General features: G+C 47.8%; 3 protein-coding genes across 4 annotated transcripts in view; 2 read left to right on the top strand and 1 right to left on the bottom strand.

The window, feature by feature from the left end:
- LOC135811797 (uncharacterized) overlaps positions 1–1,247 on the top strand; it is a 30,212-nt gene extending 28,965 nt beyond the window's left edge. For both annotated transcript variants that reach the window (XM_065325041.1, XM_065325040.1), the window contains exon 29: positions 810–1,247. In XM_065325041.1, coding sequence (XP_065181113.1) covers positions 810–911 — 102 coding nt within the window. In that variant the 3' untranslated portion in view covers positions 912–1,247. The remainder of the gene's footprint in view (positions 1–809) is intronic.
- On the bottom strand, positions 479–10,366 carry LOC135811799 (endonuclease V-like). The gene is made up of 8 exons (XM_065325044.1): positions 10,127–10,366; positions 9,515–9,682; positions 5,880–6,051; positions 5,260–5,434; positions 4,510–4,619; positions 3,434–3,508; positions 3,087–3,212; positions 479–2,183 (listed from the first exon to the last, which is right to left on the bottom strand). The coding sequence occupies exons 2-8, from the start codon at positions 9,664–9,666 to the stop codon at positions 2,079–2,081; spliced, it is 915 nt and encodes a 304-aa protein (XP_065181116.1). The 5' UTR covers positions 9,667–9,682; positions 10,127–10,366; the 3' UTR covers positions 479–2,078.
- A 5,434-nt stretch (positions 10,367–15,800) lies between these two features.
- Positions 15,801–18,129, top strand: LOC135811793 (phospholipase A2-like). Its single transcript, XM_065325037.1, has 2 exons — positions 15,801–16,561; positions 17,164–18,129. The coding sequence occupies exons 1-2, from the start codon at positions 16,015–16,017 to the stop codon at positions 17,328–17,330; spliced, it is 714 nt and encodes a 237-aa protein (XP_065181109.1). The 5' UTR covers positions 15,801–16,014; the 3' UTR covers positions 17,331–18,129.
- Positions 18,130–18,783: the final 654 nt, after the last annotated feature.

The following is an 18,783-nucleotide window of genomic DNA, read 5'->3' as shown; positions in this document are numbered from 1 at the left end:
GTATTCACGAGGCCCTAAAATATGCATACTCTGCACTCTGAGTTGCATGATGTGAGCATCAGCAGGAGTATGATATACTTTTGGTCATAGCCAGGTTGCATCCGTACACGTTTCGGTGGTTTTCCTTCACATCCACCGGTAGTGACTGGACCGGGCCATCCCGGGGCAGGGAACCACTTATGGTGCAGAAGTAATACGCATCCGCATGCATTATGAGGGATCTACCCATCATATACTTGCGCGTTTAGATGTCAAGCGGGCAGGCTGATCCCGGGTCGAGTCCAGCGCCCGGCCAAGCCAGCTTGCTATTTTCGCACATGCCAGAGATCCCGAATCCATGCTGCCGGCCTACCTGTCGCCAAGGCCGTACGTTGACCAGACCTGCCCTGCCCGGTTAAATTAAGCCCTGCCAGGGTGGTCAGGGTAGGGTTGGCCCGGGCAGGGGCACTCACTGGTGGTATTCTTTCGAAGGGTACAATAAAGCTCGTAAAATTGAACCTCAATTTTCAAATTATTCATAAGTTGAGGGAATGGAAAAGGGAAATATTTCACTCACATAATAAGCTGATCAGTAAGTAAAATCTTTGAAAAATGCTGGTTGATATGCTGAATGGATTCTTATCACGCATGAATAAAAAGTATACAGAGTAACTTTAGCAGGGGTCAAATAAGGACGAGAAATACAGCAATTTCTAAAGAAGAAAGATTAGAATTCTATGTGCCAATAATGTAACTACTACTACTGTTTGCTATCTTTAACAACACTCGCCTGTTTTGCACTCGCCTGTTGTTAAATGTGAAAATTGCAGGAGGAGAAAAACCGACAGCAAGAACGCATGCGCACAAGAGGTCAGCCGCAAACGGCAGCTCCGCCACTGGCAGCACACGAAAAACCTCGTGACGAGAGCTGAAGATTCGGCGCCACAGTTGCCTAGAATATTTATCTGCCTTTATAACCTTTCACGAACTCGTATCAGATAATCTGAATTGTCATAACAATTTCATATTTAAAATATTATTCAATGACAGAATGACCGTAGGAATATCTATAATAATTGATCGCAACTCTAGTACTATAATTATAATAATCTTTGCTTTGCTTCCAAGCATTCAGTCCAGGCTGTCTACGAAGCTTGCCATTTATTGCAAGCACACACCACGCTGTATATTGTACTATCTGCTTGTCCTGTGCACTCTTTCATTTGGGTAGCAGTGAGCAAGAAGTCTCCTCCGGGTAGCGGTGAGTAGTCTACTGTCGTTCGGATAGCAGTCAGAGACCAGTCAGTACCAAAGCAATCACACGCAACAACTGTGAGCGGCAGTGGAGCATTGAATTGGCCAAAATACGCAATACAGAACTTTTCGATCCCGGGTCGGCTAGTGGTCTCAATGTTGTTAGGCTCATTACAGGGGAAATTACTGCCACAGCGCACTGTTACACAAGACTGTGCCCAGCACTTTGGTGCTTTCCAAACTCAAGTTCACGATAGGTATCCGTTTACCTCTGCAGAATCCGTTCATAAACAATACAGTCAGAAGACGCACCTGTTCGCACATGCAGTGAGTTTGGTCGTAATCCAGCCCGAGCAGTGCACATACTGACACAGACCCTGTTGTAATTCAGTACGACATTAATTGCTGCAGCAGGCATAGTGACACGATCATAGGTCGAGGCGCGTAGGAGAAATCCAGTCCGAGCAGTGTACATACATCCGGCTGGAATTCAGTAGGACGTCGGTTGTAGCAGACAGTCGTATGATCATAGGTCGAGGCGTGTAGGAGCGACTGCAGTGCAGCGGACTGTAGCTCAACGCGCAATAGATTACGAATACTGCTGCATCGCACGCATGTAGGTCTAGACAGATGGGAAAAGGCTTGTGTCACGCGCATGCACAGTGTAGGTCAAGACAGATAGGAAAGGCCGATGCTATATGCATGTACAGTAGGTCAACACTCGTAGAAAAGGCTGCAGTACTCCTTACACCACGCACGCGTACAGCTCGACATTCGACGAGAATAGCGGGAAGGTTCCACAAGACGAATCCAGACTTGCACTGCGACACACTGACTGGACGTCTCTAGCGCTCGTTTGAATAAATACGCACGTCCCGTCCCTTGGGAGGCTCCAGCATCATCTGCTCCCCCAGGCGGTCACGTACCACAGAGCGAGAGTCCAGGTCGGCCTAAACCAGACACACACACGCAATGAAGGAGGAAAGAGAAGGAATTTGATATATAGGCAGAGATGGAGACAAAAGCAGGGGCAGGAAGGCAGACACACAGACACACGACAAAAGAAGGGGCAGGAAGGCAGACAAACAGACACGCATGCACACACAGACAGACACATACAGAGGCACATAGGAAACAGCATATTGTATTAGTTTTGAACGAACAGCCCTGGTGGTTGCAGACAGGTACAAGACAACATATACACACATATCCTATCCTGTCGCACATATACACACACACACACATATACACACACACACACACACACACACACACACTACTACTACTACTATTGACAGCTGCCAGAAATGGCCACGCCGCTCCCCAGAGGGAGACACACACACACACACACACACACACACACACACACACACACATACACATGTACACACACACACACATGTACACACGTACATGCACACACATACATGCACACTTGTACTTGTTGCTCACTGCCAAAACTGGTCACGTGGGTTCCCCGGGAGAGGGGAGAGAGACTCGAAAGGAATCTTGGAAAGATGACTCAATTCGCTATTGAACCGCCCAACGGCCGACACCCCCTGAAATCCCCAAAAACTCTGGGTGGACTTGAAAATGATCCCACTTATGGGCTCACCACACCTCAGTACGTGGGTGAGGACAAGGTGCAGAAACAGGATTGACAGCATCAGGGTATCCGTCCCGGGATCCAACTGCAGTCACCCCTCACATACACATACACATACACACACATGTACATACACACACATGTACATACACACACACACACATGTACACACATATACACACACACACACACACACACACACACACACACACACACACAAACGCAGAGGCAGTCGTGGTAAGCTTACCAGTCTAACTGGTTCTGGCACACGGTGCTTGCTGCATGCCTCCACTACAGCAACAGCAGTATCCAGACTGATACGATGACCAACAGAGATATAGACTGGTTTGCCAGAGTCAGAGTTCACGTATGCCTGCAGGAATTGTACACATACGCACACACATACTTTGAAGTACACACATGCAGATAAAAGCAGAATAATACGCCACTAATTTTAGCATGGGATCCACCACACAGCTGTTTGAAGTGGCTTTTTTCTGGCCAGTGAATCCCAATTTTCATTTTTCATTTCACACGCACGCACGCACACACACACACACACACACACACACACACACACACGATCAGACTCACCATTCCAACAGTACGACCATCATCATCCAGTATCGGGTGCTGATCTCCGCGGCGGGCAAGACGATCCTTGTGTTCCTGAAAACAACAGCAGACAACAGACACAGAGGAACTGTGATACATCCCACCTGAGACTAACCAACTCATTCTGTACACTATGTACAGGTCAAAGAGAGAGAGAGAGAGAGTGTGTGTGTGCGCGAGCGCGCACGCGCGTGTGTGTGTGTGGGGGTGTGTGCGCGTTTAACCCTTTCCCAGCCAAGCCTTGATCGGGGGTGCTGGCCACGTCATGGTGAACGCAAACTCACAATGCACTCACCTGCATGCTCAGGTTCAGAACTAAATTTATTTTATTGTCACTTCACATTGACGGATTTCCACGATCTATGGCTTGTTGGAAAGATCTGGATCTGACGAAGACACCATGATAGTTTCTAGATCAAAGGACATGCCAGGAAGACTGCTATATTCTCTCCAAGTCCCCCTACCATGCCTCAAAATTGCAAAACAACATCTCGCATTTTCTATCGTCTCCTTACTCACACTGAAAGGATTTTCACGATTCAAACTGCAAAGGAAAGCTGAGATTCAAGCGCTTCTTTTGATACCCAATACGCATGCATTGCGCTCAAGGGAAATCCCCAGCATGCACGTAGTGACGAGCAAAAAGTTTGAGTTGATCGCCGGCAGGTGAAATTTGAAATGTCCAGCTGTTCACATCGTCGGCGCTCAGTCATACATTGGCCCATCGCGAAGATCATTACATCAGTGGAAAGCGGAGTCCAATACCTTTCCAACGGTGGATCATTCGTGAGAATCCCTTGCCGTTTGAGTGAGTTACGATAGTTTGAACACTCGTCTATATGCCGTGATGTGTAGTGTACACTGTGCACTTTGGGTGCGTCGCGTAGACTCGACGCTGGCCATCCAGGGAACATTCTGAGTGTCGCGTATACGCGACGCTGGCGTGCAAAGGGTTAAGTATGCATGCATACGTATGTACACGTGTGCGAATGTGCACACGTGTGCATGTGTGTAAAATTACTAGCCACTTGCAGCGTACAAGGGACATTCCTAACCTGCCGGAAGGTCTTTTCCGTCACGTCCTGCGCAACAGACAGCAGATTCTTGGCAACACCTATGGTGGGGCAGTCAGCCACGACACCAAAGTGACTTGCAGACCCACAGCCTGCATGCAGAGAGACACACAGACACACACACACATACGAGACACACACACACACACGGGACACATGATCATGACATGTCATCAGCAGCAGATCTGGATTGACAAGATGAACTGCCATAATGGGTGGAGTAGTTGTGCTAACGTCGTCTAACGCAACAAGAGATCACCTGTGACATGTCATCTTGGACCCTAGCCATATACCGTTGCGCTCGGTGAAATCCGACCCGAAGTGCAAAGCTGTGGCCCTGGACTAGTTCCGATTACATCAATGTAGTTGTACAATCATGTGTACGTCCAGCCACATTCGTACCACTTCCAGGGCGTCAAGGGCCGTGCTACTTGAGGGCGCCAAATATGCACTCCGGGTCGGATTTCACCGAGCGCAACTGTACATGTATCAAAGTACATCCAGATCTAAACCTGATGATTTTCACGAGTCTCAATGTGAAGTTGTTTTTACTGTAGAGCGACAACGTGTGTGTGCTTCGATTGAGAAAATTGATGTGTACACGGTGGCAGTGGAGTTTTTGAATCCTTAAAAAAGATACTGGAGTTGAAGGTTGTTTTTCTTGAGCTTTCTTGCATTTTGTCTGCGAGAAAACTACTTACGTATAAATATTATCAGCAAGACGTAACTTACGTTTCGGGTGCAAGACCCCGTTGCCATCAACCAGCACCACCTGCGGCACCAGGTCGGGAAAGTCGCGCCGGGCTAGGTCCAGGAGGCGCACCATGAACGGCACCTCGCGAAAGCCGAGAAAGCCGCACTTGTACGGCTGCGTCAGCTCCACGTCCACTGCCAGCGTGTGCAAGTGCTGTGACCAGAGTGTGTGAGAAACCATGGCGGGTACAAGAAATAGAAAGACAGGTGTCGTGGACCGGTTTAGCCCCTCAAGTACAGCACACAATAGTCAATTGGGATCTGGGAAGGGGTGCCCCGGGTGTCTGGGCACTCCCGGGAAGGGGTGCCCCGGGTGTCTGGGCACCCCTCTTCTGGGGGAAAGGGTGCCACAAAGACTACGTTTGAAGAAAACCCGGCCTCAAGAGCGGATTCCATGCACCCTTCTCACATGCCAGGTTGTCCTACCCAGGGGTACACCAGAAGATGTGAGCCGCTTTCATTCGTACAAAGAAGAGAACAATCCGGCATGTTCTCTAAGTGACTGGCCACACGCCCGCACAAACGCACACGCAAACACAAGCACACACACACACACAGACACACACGCACACTTCCTCGCATAAACACGCCAGCCTAACCTCCAAGGATGGGAACTTGAGCAGGGCCAGCGCTGCCACGGCTTTCACATGACTGTCCTTGAAGAATGAGATATCAATGCCGGCCACCACACGTAGGCCTTCCAGCGTACTGCCATCCCAGCCAGGGAGATCATCCTGATCTAGAATTAGATCACGCATGCGTTCCTGCTCACTACACATGACACAGGATGTAGAGATAGAGATTGCACACATGCAGTTAGTTATACACGCATGAAAATAGTTACACACATGTCTAATTATGTAAAAAGGCGACGTGTATAACTATAATAATTATACATGTAATGAATACCACTATATGTGCACTCATATCACAACCATAGCGACGAATAAAGTATTCCAGAACGTTTTCTTGTCACAATTATCAACGGAATCCGTGACTAAAGAGAATGATGAAACTACAATAGGAGTTATACACTTGGAGTGAAAAAAACACGATACAAGAATTCAAAAGTAGCGACAACTTAACATTTGAAAATAAAAACTGAACCGTTCACCTCTCCACACTGCGCTCTTGGCCCACATTCACAACACCACACCATAGCGAGGAAGTTCGTTCTTGGGTAGATGTTCCATATCCTCCAGACAGCTGTTTCGCTCATTAAAAGCTCTTTAGTGGAGGTAGATAACGAATGAATAGCAGATAAAGGAATGAGTGTATTTATAGGGTAAAATTCTTTGGGTATGCCACTTTTCTATGTAGAAAATGCGTAGAAAGTGCGCAATTGCGCCACTTTTACCAATACCCTATAAATATACTTATTCCTTTATCTGCTATTCATTCGTTATCTACCTCCACTGAGGAGCTCTTTAAAATGAACGAAACAGCTGTCTGGAGGATATGGAACATCTACCCAAGAACGAACTTCCTCGCTATGGTGTGGTGTTGTGAATGTGGGCCAAGAGCGCAGCGTGGAGAGGTGGACGATACAAGAATAGTAAGAAAAATAGCACCAACTTCGGGGGATTATTGTCTCCACGTCGCCTTTTTACATATTTTAAGCGGAGATACACATGCGATCAGATCGAGTGTCTGAATAGGGCGCTGCGTATTTAAAGCGTTATGTCTGTATTAAAGTGTATTGCCTTGAATGTAACGTTTCTTCGGCAATGTCTGGATTGTGGTGTTTGCCCTAATGCCATCCAGAAGAGAGTACAGAAAGCCAAAGCGCACCAGTCGTTGGCCATCGAAAAAACATTCATTACAGATGACATTGCTAGGTCTACTGATACCTTGGGCAAGGTACGGTCACAATTCCGGCGGCTGTATCGTCAAGCCCGTGCATTTCTTTCGGAGCATGACTTTCTCCGCTTTTCCATGCTCAATTCTGAGAACAGCAGCGGGAGGAGGGATATGGAAGCGACATGTGCAGCGATGATGATGAACCCGGTGGTCAGTTGCTGGGAGAGTCGATGACAGGTGAAGGTGACAATGATGATTAAGAGGACGATGACGATGATGAGGACGAGGCGCCTGTTGCTCCATACCGGTCCTCCACACAGCCTCTGACCGTTGCGGGTGCGGAACAGCCTCACAACGTTCGGGGCTATTATCCCGGGTTGATTCTATCGTCATCTCTACCCGACGATTTCCGCCTAAATCCTGTACCACGGCCGGGGATCACTAGCCTGGATGACGCAGCCGGAGGCTCGGGCACCGATGTTATCCTTGATGCCATCGGGGCTGTTCGACAGCGGGCCCGTCAGTCACGTCAGCAGCGGCAAAAGAAACAGGAAGAAAGAGTGGCACAGTTGCGCCCCATGCTACCACCGGCGCAACAGCTTTTGTTTGGAAACGGCTGGTGAGAAGGGTGTTTCAAATTGGCTATCCTCCCCGCCGTCTTTCGTAACGCCCAGTTCAATCCTGAACAAATCGGATTTTCGTGATGCTGTTTGTATTCGATATGGTTTGTCATTGGAGGGAGTGTCCAGTTCCTGTATTTGTGGGCAGGACATGACAATAGATCATACCATGAGTTGCCCGGCGGGTGGTTATCCAATTGCAAGACATAACGAGATCCGGGACATTCTGTCGGAAGCTATTCGGGAAATACTGCCAGATGTGGAGAAGGAGCCTCTTCTCAAGCCGTTCGAAGGAGAAACACTACCACATCGAACTGCGAACCGGTCTTTGGAGGCGCGTCTGGATATCAGGGCGCGGGGCTTCTGGACCCGGCAGCAGGATGCCTTTTTTGATGTACGGGTAACGCACCCGAAGGCAAGCCTGCTGTCGCGTACAGACGTCCTGCGTCAGCTGAAGACCCATGAACAGGCCAAAAAGAGAGAATATTGTGCCCGTGTAAATATTGTAGAGAGAGCATTATTTACACCGTTAGTTTTTCAACTTCAGGCATGTGTGGGCCAGAGGGGTCTCGTTTTTTGAAAAATTTGGTATCGCTTGTTGTTGAGAAAAATCCTGAGTTACATTATTCTGTAGTCATGGGACAACTTCGATCTGCATTGTCGCTGTGTTTGCTCCGCTGGCGTATTACTTGCATACGTGGTACGCGGGCATCATACAAGCGCCAGCGCCACAGCTTTTTAAAAGCTGCCATACCCTTAGAGCACGTTGATGTGTACGGTCAAGAGTCCATAAACAACAAGAGTATGCAACTGTGATCTCTTTTCTATGGGCCAGATGCGCGGCGCGCTGCCTTCATTACATCATTCAGCTGCAGTCCGCGCACTGTGGAAAATCAAACACCGCGCTTTCCCTCTGGTTTGAAATGAATTTTCCTACGGAAGTGGAGTTCACGCGCCAAAATTTAGAGATTGCGTAGGTACTGGAATGAATCGAGCAAAAACGGATGGGCTCGTATGAGAAAATTGTGAGTTTGAATGCATGCTTTCAGAGCGTGATGAAGGCAAGTTACGTAATGCACTTACGCTATTCCAGTAAATTCGCACTCACACACACTTGCACATGCATGTACATTGTCACACTGCACTTCCTGAATTTCCTATCATTTCTCACCTGTATAGATTTTATTACCAGTGCAATTTTTCCAAAGCGTGTGCTATTTTTCTTACTATTCTTGTATCCTCGTGGGTTTTTTCACTCCAAGTGTATAAATCCTATTGTAGTTTCATCATTCTCTTTAGTCACGACTTTCCATTGATAATTGTGACAAGAAAACGCTCTGGGGGGGGGAAAGGGGGGGGGGGGGGGAATACTTTATTCGTCGCTATGGTTGTAATATGAGTGCACATACAGTTGTATTCATTACATGTAGAATTATTATAGTTATACACGCATGTACATAGGTATACACGCATGCAAGGAAGAATTTTTCCTTTAGCCAGCACAGAGTGCTCAACACAGTAACACTGGCGCACTATTCCACACAAAAGACACACACACACGCACCACACACACACACACACGCACACACACACACGCACACACACGCACACACACACACAAACGCACGCACCCACACACACGCACGCACGCACACACACGCACACACGCATGCACGCACACACGCGCGCGCGCGCGCACGCATGCACGCACACACACACACACGCACACACACACACACACGCACACACACACACGCACACACACACACATAAACGCGCACACACACACACGGTCACGGGGTACTAGTACACACCTTCTCCACTCTTCGAGCAGTTCAGCCGGAACGTCATCGCGAGCTTCATTCGCCCCAGCTCCTCCTGCTGCTGCTGCTTCTACTTGTGGTGGTGCTACTGTTGCTTCTGCTGCTGTTGCTGGTTCTAGTGGTGGCGCTGCTGCTTCTGCCATGTCTGTGATACCGGATCTGGGTAAGAGTTGGGGAGCAGAGTAGATAGTCTTGTTCTCAAGCTGCACATTTAACATCATTCACACCTACACACACACACACCCATACACAAACACGCACACGCGCGCGCGCGCGCGCGCGCACACACACACACACACACGCACACACACGCACGCACACACACGCACGCACACACACCCACACTGTCCCTCTAAACAGTACGGTCATTTAACTCTTCATTCTTTATTGATCTTGTGCTACGAATGCACAGAAAATGTCCTGCACATACACATGGTCATTCGCTTCAATTCACTTGCAGTGCTTCCACAACTCCTGAGCGGACAGAAAATAAAAGACAGCGATGCGAAGGAGACCACTGAGTCAGCAGGGGCGAGAATTCGGCAGTAAATAACTAGAAGGTCAGAAGAACACGGGACGCTGAACACCTACTCTACTGCTTACCGTGAGTGAGAAACAGAATTACAACATTGGCTCTGCGGCGCGAGTATTTCGTAGTTTGTCGCATTAGGTTTGGTAACTCATTGAACGGACTGAACAATTTAGGTTTCCAGGAATAAAAGACTTCAACAAGAAAGACAAGTGAACTCTACACGAGACAACGAACTCACAGAAAAACAAGACTGACTCTACACCAACGGACTGAACTGGAAATGAATGACAGTTTGTTCTGCAGCAAAGAGTTTTATTAGTTCTTTGAACGTGAAAGAGGATGTGTGACTTCTCACTCCCTCGAATAGCGTCGCGGACGCCGCTTTGGCGCTACTCGCAGCACGTGAGAACCAAGATCCAGTGCATGCGTCTGTGTACTGATCCCGGGAGCAGTGACACCCGGCCCGGTGTCCCGTGCCTGGCCTGGTCCACACAAGACTGTAAACCAAGCTTGCAAGGTATTTAAAGTATACCCTAAAATCAAATTTTCACCAGTTGTAGTCTTCTGGGTGCTGAGTCGAATGGTCTTGGTCCGAGGAAGCTGCGACGCTCCCTTCCTACTTGAATCCCAATCGAACTCGCGCACTTCCACCGAAACTGGGTGACTGCGCCCTACTAGATGGGGATTTGTATGCAAAATGTCACTAAAAGCGCCATATCGTTCTTATAAAAGCACGGATGACCGCGATTGGCCCATATGTTGTAGTCTTTTGGACGCTGAGTCGACTGGTTTTGGTCCGAAAAGGCTGCGATGCAGCGTTCCTCCTTTATTCCCAATCGAACATGGTTGCACAAGCGGTCACGTGCTCCTGGGTGCCCAAATCACCTGGTCACCACGCCAGCAGGCGACAAATTTCACACCAAGGTTCAACTCGAGTTCAACTCGAGTTCAACTCGAGTGACAGGAGTGCACCCAAAAAAGGTCAAACAGGCTAGTAAGTTGTACCCTGCAGGCACGGTGACCAGGTGACTGGTGTACGCAGGAGCACGTGACCGCTTGTTCAACCATGTTCGATTGGGAATAAAGGAGGAACGCTACATCGCAGCCTTTTCGGACCAAAACCAGTCGACTCAGCGTCCAAAAGACTACAACATATGGGCCAATCGCGGTCATCCGTGCTTTTATAAGAACGAAATGGCGCTTTTAGTGACATTTTGCATACAAATCCCCATCTAGTAGGGCGCAGTCACCCAGTTTCGGTGGAAGTGCGCGAGTTCGATTGGGATTCAAGTAGGAAGGGAGCGTCTCAGCTTCCTCGGACCAAGACCATTCGACTCAGCACCCCGAAGACTACAACTGGTGAAAATTTGATTTTAGGGTATACTTCCCCTTTAAAACGAACAATGAATTCGGTTTGAGATGACCCGGGAAGAGGACTCGATAGGTGGAGTCTCACTGGAGGCGGATACCGGTACAGTACATGTGACCACAATCAGGGTCCAGCGGAAAATGTTCGTATAATTCTAATCACAATGCTCCAAAAAACTACCTTGTAATGCTGATTATAATGCTTCAACAAGGCTAGCTATAATGCTCTTGGTTTGGAACAAAAATATAGAAGAAAGTCTGCTCATTGTCAAACTTCCAGGAAAGGATGCATTTACTTGTAGTCGATCTGCCTCTGAAGCTGCTACAATATTTCTCACGAGCTCCACCGCTTCTTACTAATCTTAGCACTATAAGACATGATCGCGTCTCCATAGGGCTTGAAAGTGCTACGTCACAGCATAGCAACAATTTCAAAAATACAAAAATTGGATCCACTTGGATCCAGTTTTTGTATGGATCCAAGCACATTTCAAGCCGTCTTACTCTCAGCAAGGTGATGTAACCAGTGAAACTGACTGATTTGGCTACTTGGGGCGGGGTTACAACTGGTGGCGAAATAAAAGTCACACCTGCATGCGACATGAGTGGGTTGCTATGCACCCACATACTTAGGCAATAGCAAAGTCACACCTTAGTGGATCCAAAATTAGAAATCTGATGTCAACTTACTACTCCCTGGCCGTTTTGACGTCATCACTTTCAAGCCCTATTGGCTGCTCTGCTCTCTATTGTAACTTTGATGCAGGGCTGTGGCTGAATAGTGGGTGCATCAAGTCTTTTCCCTTGCTTATCCATGAAGTGAGAGGTGAAACCATTATTGCTGGTGATCATTTGGATGCTGGAAGCTGGAGGCGAAATCGCCTGTTTGTGGTGCGACGTTAAATAAACTTCTACAACAACAACAACAACAACAACAACAACAAGCTGTCACTGCTTCCACTCTGTCAAAAATGTCGTCATCCGAAACAGCTCGCGCGAGGCCAGTTCCTGAGAGCCGATCTCAGATCGAGATCCCTCCCATTTCCGGAAATCCTGAAAACGTGTGGTCAGAAGTTATTTTGCCGCTCTATATCCTCCGCTTGCGCTGTCGTCTTCTCCGGAGGTTGCATTGAGACAAAATGGTTGGCCACAATACTCTTCTTTTCTGATGGCACTTGACTGTAGGCCTTGCATTACAATCGTCCACGACGAACTGGATGTGCTTCACCAGGAAAGTAAGACACGCGCTCCTGAGCACTCAAATCGACTTGGTACTGCGTCTATGAAAAATTCTAGTTCATTTCGAGCCTGGTGAGCTGGACTCAGCAAAGGCAGTTATTTGGAACAAGCTCTTTCTGTTTATAGCCGCTCCTTCATCCAGGTCCAAATTTATCAATGGATCAGTGTTTACTTCAGTATCGCTAGAGATGCTATGGCCAGAGCCTATGGCTTAGCAGGAAAACTCCTCTTTGTCTGTTTGATATTCACTTCGCGTACGTCTAGTCTCCTCCCTGGCTCTCCATGATTTCTAAAAAGAACTTCTCGTAAATCATCGTTACGGTTTTTGTGTAACAGCCTCAGTTGCAACGTTGTGCATGCTACATCACCTGACTACGTTGCTACAATCACAAAGACTTTATGTAGGAATGGCATTACACTGTACATGTAGTCAGGTCAATGTAGCATTGATGCTAAAGCCAGTGCATGGTGTTTGCACCTCATGGCTTTAGCCGATTGTTGCCAAAAACCTGAGATTTCCCGAATGATTATCTACTATGAAACTCGTTATGCCGCTCAAACCTCACATAATGCTCGTCTTATTCCTTGCTAGTGCTCCATACTGCTCTGATTCTCGGATAGTCTCATAATGCTGAATATAATGCAGGCATTATCCGCTGGACCCTAGCCACAATGTGGATCTTCTGTAAAAGTGATGATTGGTACCAACTGGCCAAAGTACTTCGCCGACCAAAATTTGTCACGGATGGAAATAATGCAACACGAGTCGTGTTTTGCCAGCTCAAACTTGGCAACTTTTGGTAGCCGTTGGCGATAACGTGGGCCGGATATTTGGCAGAAGTTGGTGCTTTTTCTGGTATGTTTCATTCATGTTTGGTGTAGGGATTAAGAAACGGAGCAGATTTCTAGGAAGTGCCTGCCATAAGGTTCGCATGGTTCTGCCAAATTCACTGCGTTTGAAGCAGAATTTGCCAACTTTTCGAGCATTGTCCGCCAAGGGCTAAATACAAAAACTGTACTGTTCCTTCGAGCGATTTTAGGCAAGTCCAAATCGGCGAAGTTACATCGTAGTTTGATGACTGCCAAAAGTTCGACATCGATCAAAGTCACTCACCGGCCAAACTGTTTGTTTAATTTTCTTGATACTCGTCGCAAAACCCAGAAAGACGGTTGTTCTACTTATATTTAAAGTCGCATCACAAGCAGGCAACTATGCCTTCTTACATGTGCGCGCACTGTGAGGCTATAAGAAGAAAATACTACTTATGCAGAAATGTGATAGGATGGCTGTTTAGTGTTGACCAGCAGAGGATGCTGTGATGATAAGTTACGAAAATTATCTCAATCAGCGTGAGTCTGGCTCACCGTGACTTGAAGCAAACCATGTTACGTTGAAGATATTGAAATGACTCTTCATACGAGTGAAATAAAACGCTGCAGAGGCCACTACTGGACGTAGGCTACTCAATGTGGTGAACAAAGAATCAATAAGCGGCATAAGTTGAACATGGAGTTGACCATTGACTATTATGATTGACATCACATGTTGTGCGTGCACTGTGAGCCAGTATAGCAGTGCGTGCTGTTCAGTTGTGGCACCCAGACTGAGTTTGTGCAGTTGGTTACCATCAGTAGATCTACTTAACGGCATTGGTAATTTGATATTCGGTAGCCCTGTCACATGTCTGTAAGGCTCAACATAAGAAGAACCGCCACTGCTTGTTTCCACGTGATGATGCACGCAAGAAGAGATACAGGATATATCCGTAACGTTCAACAACAACGTTAGCCAATAGCCAGCCGATTCCGAGTCCTTTTGTCATCGTGAAAGAAGACAACCGTGAAATCATCCGCATGGCAATACCGGCGATAAACCATGCATACACCTTCGATACTGCTAGTTTTACCTGTACCTGCCCTCGTGTGAAGCTTGCTACACCTGCACTGAGGGTGGGTGTATTCACAACACCAATCGTGTGAAACCCTAAAGTAAGTAGCAAAGGAAAAAGACAACCCACATTCGCCAATAAAATGGAACGCTCAACTGAAGATCTCAAACGAGTCCAAGACTCATAAACTGTCAACATTCCCTCAACCCTGGAACCTTTGGATCCGTTGCATCATTTTCATGAAACGCCTCATCAAATTCAAACTCATTACCTGTAGTACAATCCCTCTTTGATTTGTTTCCGGCTTCTCTTTGTGCTTTTTTCATGATTGTATTTTCCTCTTCCTCCTTTTCTTATCATTATCGCTATCTTCATCATTTTGCGAGAACTGTGGCAATACGGCCAGTGAGAAGGCAGATTTTGCCTGTGCTTCTGGTGAAGTAAAATAAAAAGCTAAACAAACAAACTGCAAGTGTAAGATTGAACACAAAAGCTTGACGAGAAGCTGTTACCGTTACCAACCTCCACTAGTATGCTTCTCGCATTAACCCTTTGAGAGCCGATTGAAAATTTCAAAATTCTGCATATGTTCATGTTCTTTGGGACGTAACTTCAGTTCTACTCACTCAATCTTCACAATCTTGGGCTTCCTGGAAAGGTCTCCGCGAGAGGAAGAGACTGAGGTCACGCATGATGACCAGGACGCCATATCTCCAGCGCCGGAGAGCAAGCATTGTGACTTTTCTGACTTTGATGGTTTGAGCCGGTTTAAAGAAAATGCTTTTATCCAGAAAACCTCATTACGATCAGTCAAGCATTGTGACGCTAGTGTTCGATTGCGCAGTGAAAACGTATCCTTGTTCATCTTTGCAATCCGATAATTACAGACGCAAGTGGCAAACACCTTCGCACAGTCTATCGGCAGATGTGCCCGCTTGCCTTTCAACCCTCCGGGCTCGCCAGAAGCAAGAAGGCGAGTACGATATTGCTGTTCCTCTTCTTTTGAAATCAAACACCGTGCAGCTAGCGTCGCTGATCGTCATAGTGCACACGTTCTCGAAGTACGAAAGAAATCAGGCTCTTCAAGCGTATCATGTTTGTCTCCTTCTTTCCACTCGCCGTAAACAAAACCATCTGCATGCAATACTGCACCTTTCTCACGTGTTGTCGTAGGTGGCATGCTCAAGCTAGAGTCCACCTACACAGACAGAAGTACGAGCAGTTGCTCCTATAAATTCCAAAAGCAAACCCGTGGGACCTCTCAGTCCAAGGTCTGGAATTCTGGGCGGAAGGCAGAAGAGAAAACAGTCACTGAGCCGACACTTTGCGTGTGTTGATAGCAAATCGTTTTCCCCACTTATTCGCAGACTCGACCGAATATTCGCCCATCGACCTTCAGCAATTATTATTGGTAGTATTTGATCGACGGCTTTCGTTTTCTTCGCCCAGCGAATCGCAGCATCATGGACGAAAGAAGGTCTTCCGTGGTCTGTTCCGTTCTTTATGGGCTAATGGTGCTGGTGCTGCTGGGTGTGTGCGCGATGGACGTCTGCACAGCGCAGATTCGGGCCAACAGTATTTCTCTCGTCTACATTCGGAACGGTCGTACGAGCACAAGACGTAGCTGGCTCGCCGGCCCGCGTCGTGAAACCTCCCGGCGCTCACCCATCGTGTCCCGGCAGATGGACCCCGGTAGCGCTGTGCAGTCCGGACTAGGCAAACGACAGGCCGTTCAGTTGGTGAACATGATGGGATCATCCGAGTGTGGCGTGGGGGGTCTCCGCGGCACGCTGGATGCTACTCTGAGTCTTTGGAACTACGGTTGCTACTGCGGCTTTGGAGGCCACGGCAGGCCTGTGGACGCGATCGATAGGTGCTGCCAACAGCACGACTGGTGCTACAGACGAACCTCGCGATCTGACGCTCACTGTATGCCCAAGATCAACCTCTACCGGTGGCAGTGCAAGGCTGGCATACCCGTGTGCACTCGTGATCGCCAGGGGATATCAGGTAAGGATGCCCTGCCCTCCCCGGCGTCCCTGCCAGGCTTCCATCTCCCCTGCTCTCCCCTCCCCGCCAGGCCTCCATCTCCCCTGCTCTCCCCTCCCCATCCACTCGCCAGGCTTCCCTCTCCCCTGCCCATGCCCTCCCCCGCCAGGCCTCCATCTCCCCTGAACTCTTCCACACTACGGAACAACCAGTAAAGGTGACCATGGTGACCATGGTGACCACGGTGACCATGGTGACCACTGTGGCAAGGTACTACTGCCTGCTTTATACTTATAGGACAACTACAGTGCTGGCAACTGAAATCCGACCCCTGAGCGGTGCGCCCACATCGCAAAGACTCAGCACGGGATTGTAACACTACGAAATACATGTAGAGACCGCTAGAATGTGAACTCACTGCTCAGGTGGTCGGATTTCAGTTGCCCCTGGTACGACCAGGCGGAACGGATGTGATTTCCAGTCAAATGAGTGCAGCGGTTGTTGTTGCATGCCCATGTGGGTCAGTTTTCTCCCAGATTACAGACGGAAATTGTTGCTTAGCACCATCACAAGCGTGCGGCAAGGTCTCCAATTATCTCTGCTACTTTATGTTGATGTTGCAGGATCAGCGGGGAACGACGCGTCGAGCCGGATCGCGGACTGCTCCGCCACGGCGTGTGCGTGCGACAGTGCGTTCGTGACGTGTCTCAACTCCGTCGACTTTCGCCACTCTTACAACACGTCCTATGTGCGGTACAGCCGCAAGACGGGAGCATGCCCTAGTAGATAGCAGTGTACTGCGGACAGCTACATGTACATGTACGGTGCTGGCAACAGAAACCCGACCCCTGGCGATTTCTGTTTTTCTTTTTCTGAAATTTCTGTGAATTTGTCTGTCGGTGTAGGATGTACTCTGTGAATAAACAGTCTTTTGACAAAACGTCGTTTTACGATCTGTCGTCGAAATATTTGTTTTCTGTGAACAGTCACAATCTCATTTTATATTAGGCCCAGTATACTAGCACAAGTGTTTTAACTCTGAGTTTCATGCACTAAGCGATCATCAGAAAACAGTAATTTTGATCGCTTAGTGCGTGAAACTCAGAGTTAATTAAAACACTTTCTCTGTCCTCTTATTGTTTGAATCAGCGATCTGCCTCTCGGTATTGAGCACTTTCTTGGACAGCCTGGAACCTCTCTGTTTTACTAGTACATGTACATGTACATGTAGTAACAGCATAGTAAAGAATGGGTCTGGGCTAACTTGATATCTGCCCATACCCGGCTCTTGTTCTCCTGTTCGTCACAGTTCCATTCTCTCCCTCTGATTTGTAACCATGTTGTTCGCAACTTACTTCATCCTGCGCCTTGATCCTCGAAGGGTGGTGGCGTTCCTGCGGATGCGGAAAACCCGGCCTCTAGCCGAGTCTGACGCGAGCTGTGAATTTTGTTTCCCAACTTCATGATCAAATGAACGTTCCTTCCTTTCTCTCTCTAGCCACACTACCTACTCTTCTCCCTTACGGTTACCTCGTTTATCAATTGTTTTATTTTGTTTATTATCTCAACTACTGTGCATTTGCACGGGACGGGTGTGTGTATTTCTGGTGGGCTTAAAGTTCTCTTCGTTCTTTCCCTTCACTTGGTGCGCAGTCTCGCACTACCAGTCATTTTCTCTCTTCTCTACTTTTCTCTTCACTTGCCGCACTGGGAATATAGTGCGGTCGAGTCCTCAGGTCGACTAAGTAGTCTCTGCCAGCTAAGCATACATGTATCAACAGCAGAATAGATCGTACTTCGTAGGCGATAGTCGGATGACATGATCCCAACCTTGGCCCTGGGACATGTACTTCAAAACTTAAAAGTATGCATCTCTTTTTAAGCAAAAAATGAACACTGCAAATAATACGCTCGGTACGTGAGTGTAATGTTGTCACATGCTATAGAGAGAAAAGGGAAAACAAGGAGGAGTCCAGGTAGAAAGGGAAAAGTCACTTGAAGGATTAGAACATTGAAAGGATCAGTCACGCAATACGGTTAAAATTCCCATCATGGATAGGATAATTATTCAATTGACATCCCTACGCAAGAAGTAGGTCGTTATTATTAATTTAACAAGGAAATATTGACTGATTTGAGGGAAAGAGACAAACGGGAAAAGTCTGAAGAAAAAATTGACTGTCACCACCAGGACTCGAACCAGGGACCCTCGCTTGTAGCCAGCGATGCTCTAACCACTGAGC

Source organism: Sycon ciliatum, chromosome 3, assembly GCF_964019385.1.
Source record: "Sycon ciliatum chromosome 3, ocSycCili1.1, whole genome shotgun sequence".
Taxonomy (NCBI): Eukaryota; Metazoa; Porifera; class Calcarea; order Leucosolenida; family Sycettidae; genus Sycon; species Sycon ciliatum.
This window is presented reverse-complemented; position numbering and strand designations above follow the sequence as displayed.

Excerpts from the sequence above, each read along its gene's own strand:
- LOC135811799 (XM_065325044.1), bottom strand. The coding sequence starts at position 9,666 with ATGGCAGAAGCAGCAGCGCCACCACTAGAACCAGCAACAGCAGCAGAA. Across the intron at positions 4,620-5,259 it reads CGGGGTCTTGCACCCGAAAC|GCTGTGGGTCTGCAAGTCAC; the intron begins GTAAGTTACGTC and ends CTCTGCATGCAG. Across the intron at positions 3,509-4,509 it reads CGGAAAAGACCTTCCGGCAG|GAACACAAGGATCGTCTTGC; the intron begins GTTAGGAATGTC and ends TGTTGTTTTCAG.
- LOC135811793 (XM_065325037.1), top strand. The coding sequence starts at position 16,015 with ATGGACGAAAGAAGGTCTTCCGTGGTCTGTTCCGTTCTTTATGGGCTA. Across the intron at positions 16,562-17,163 it reads TGATCGCCAGGGGATATCAG|GATCAGCGGGGAACGACGCG; the intron begins GTAAGGATGCCC and ends TTGATGTTGCAG.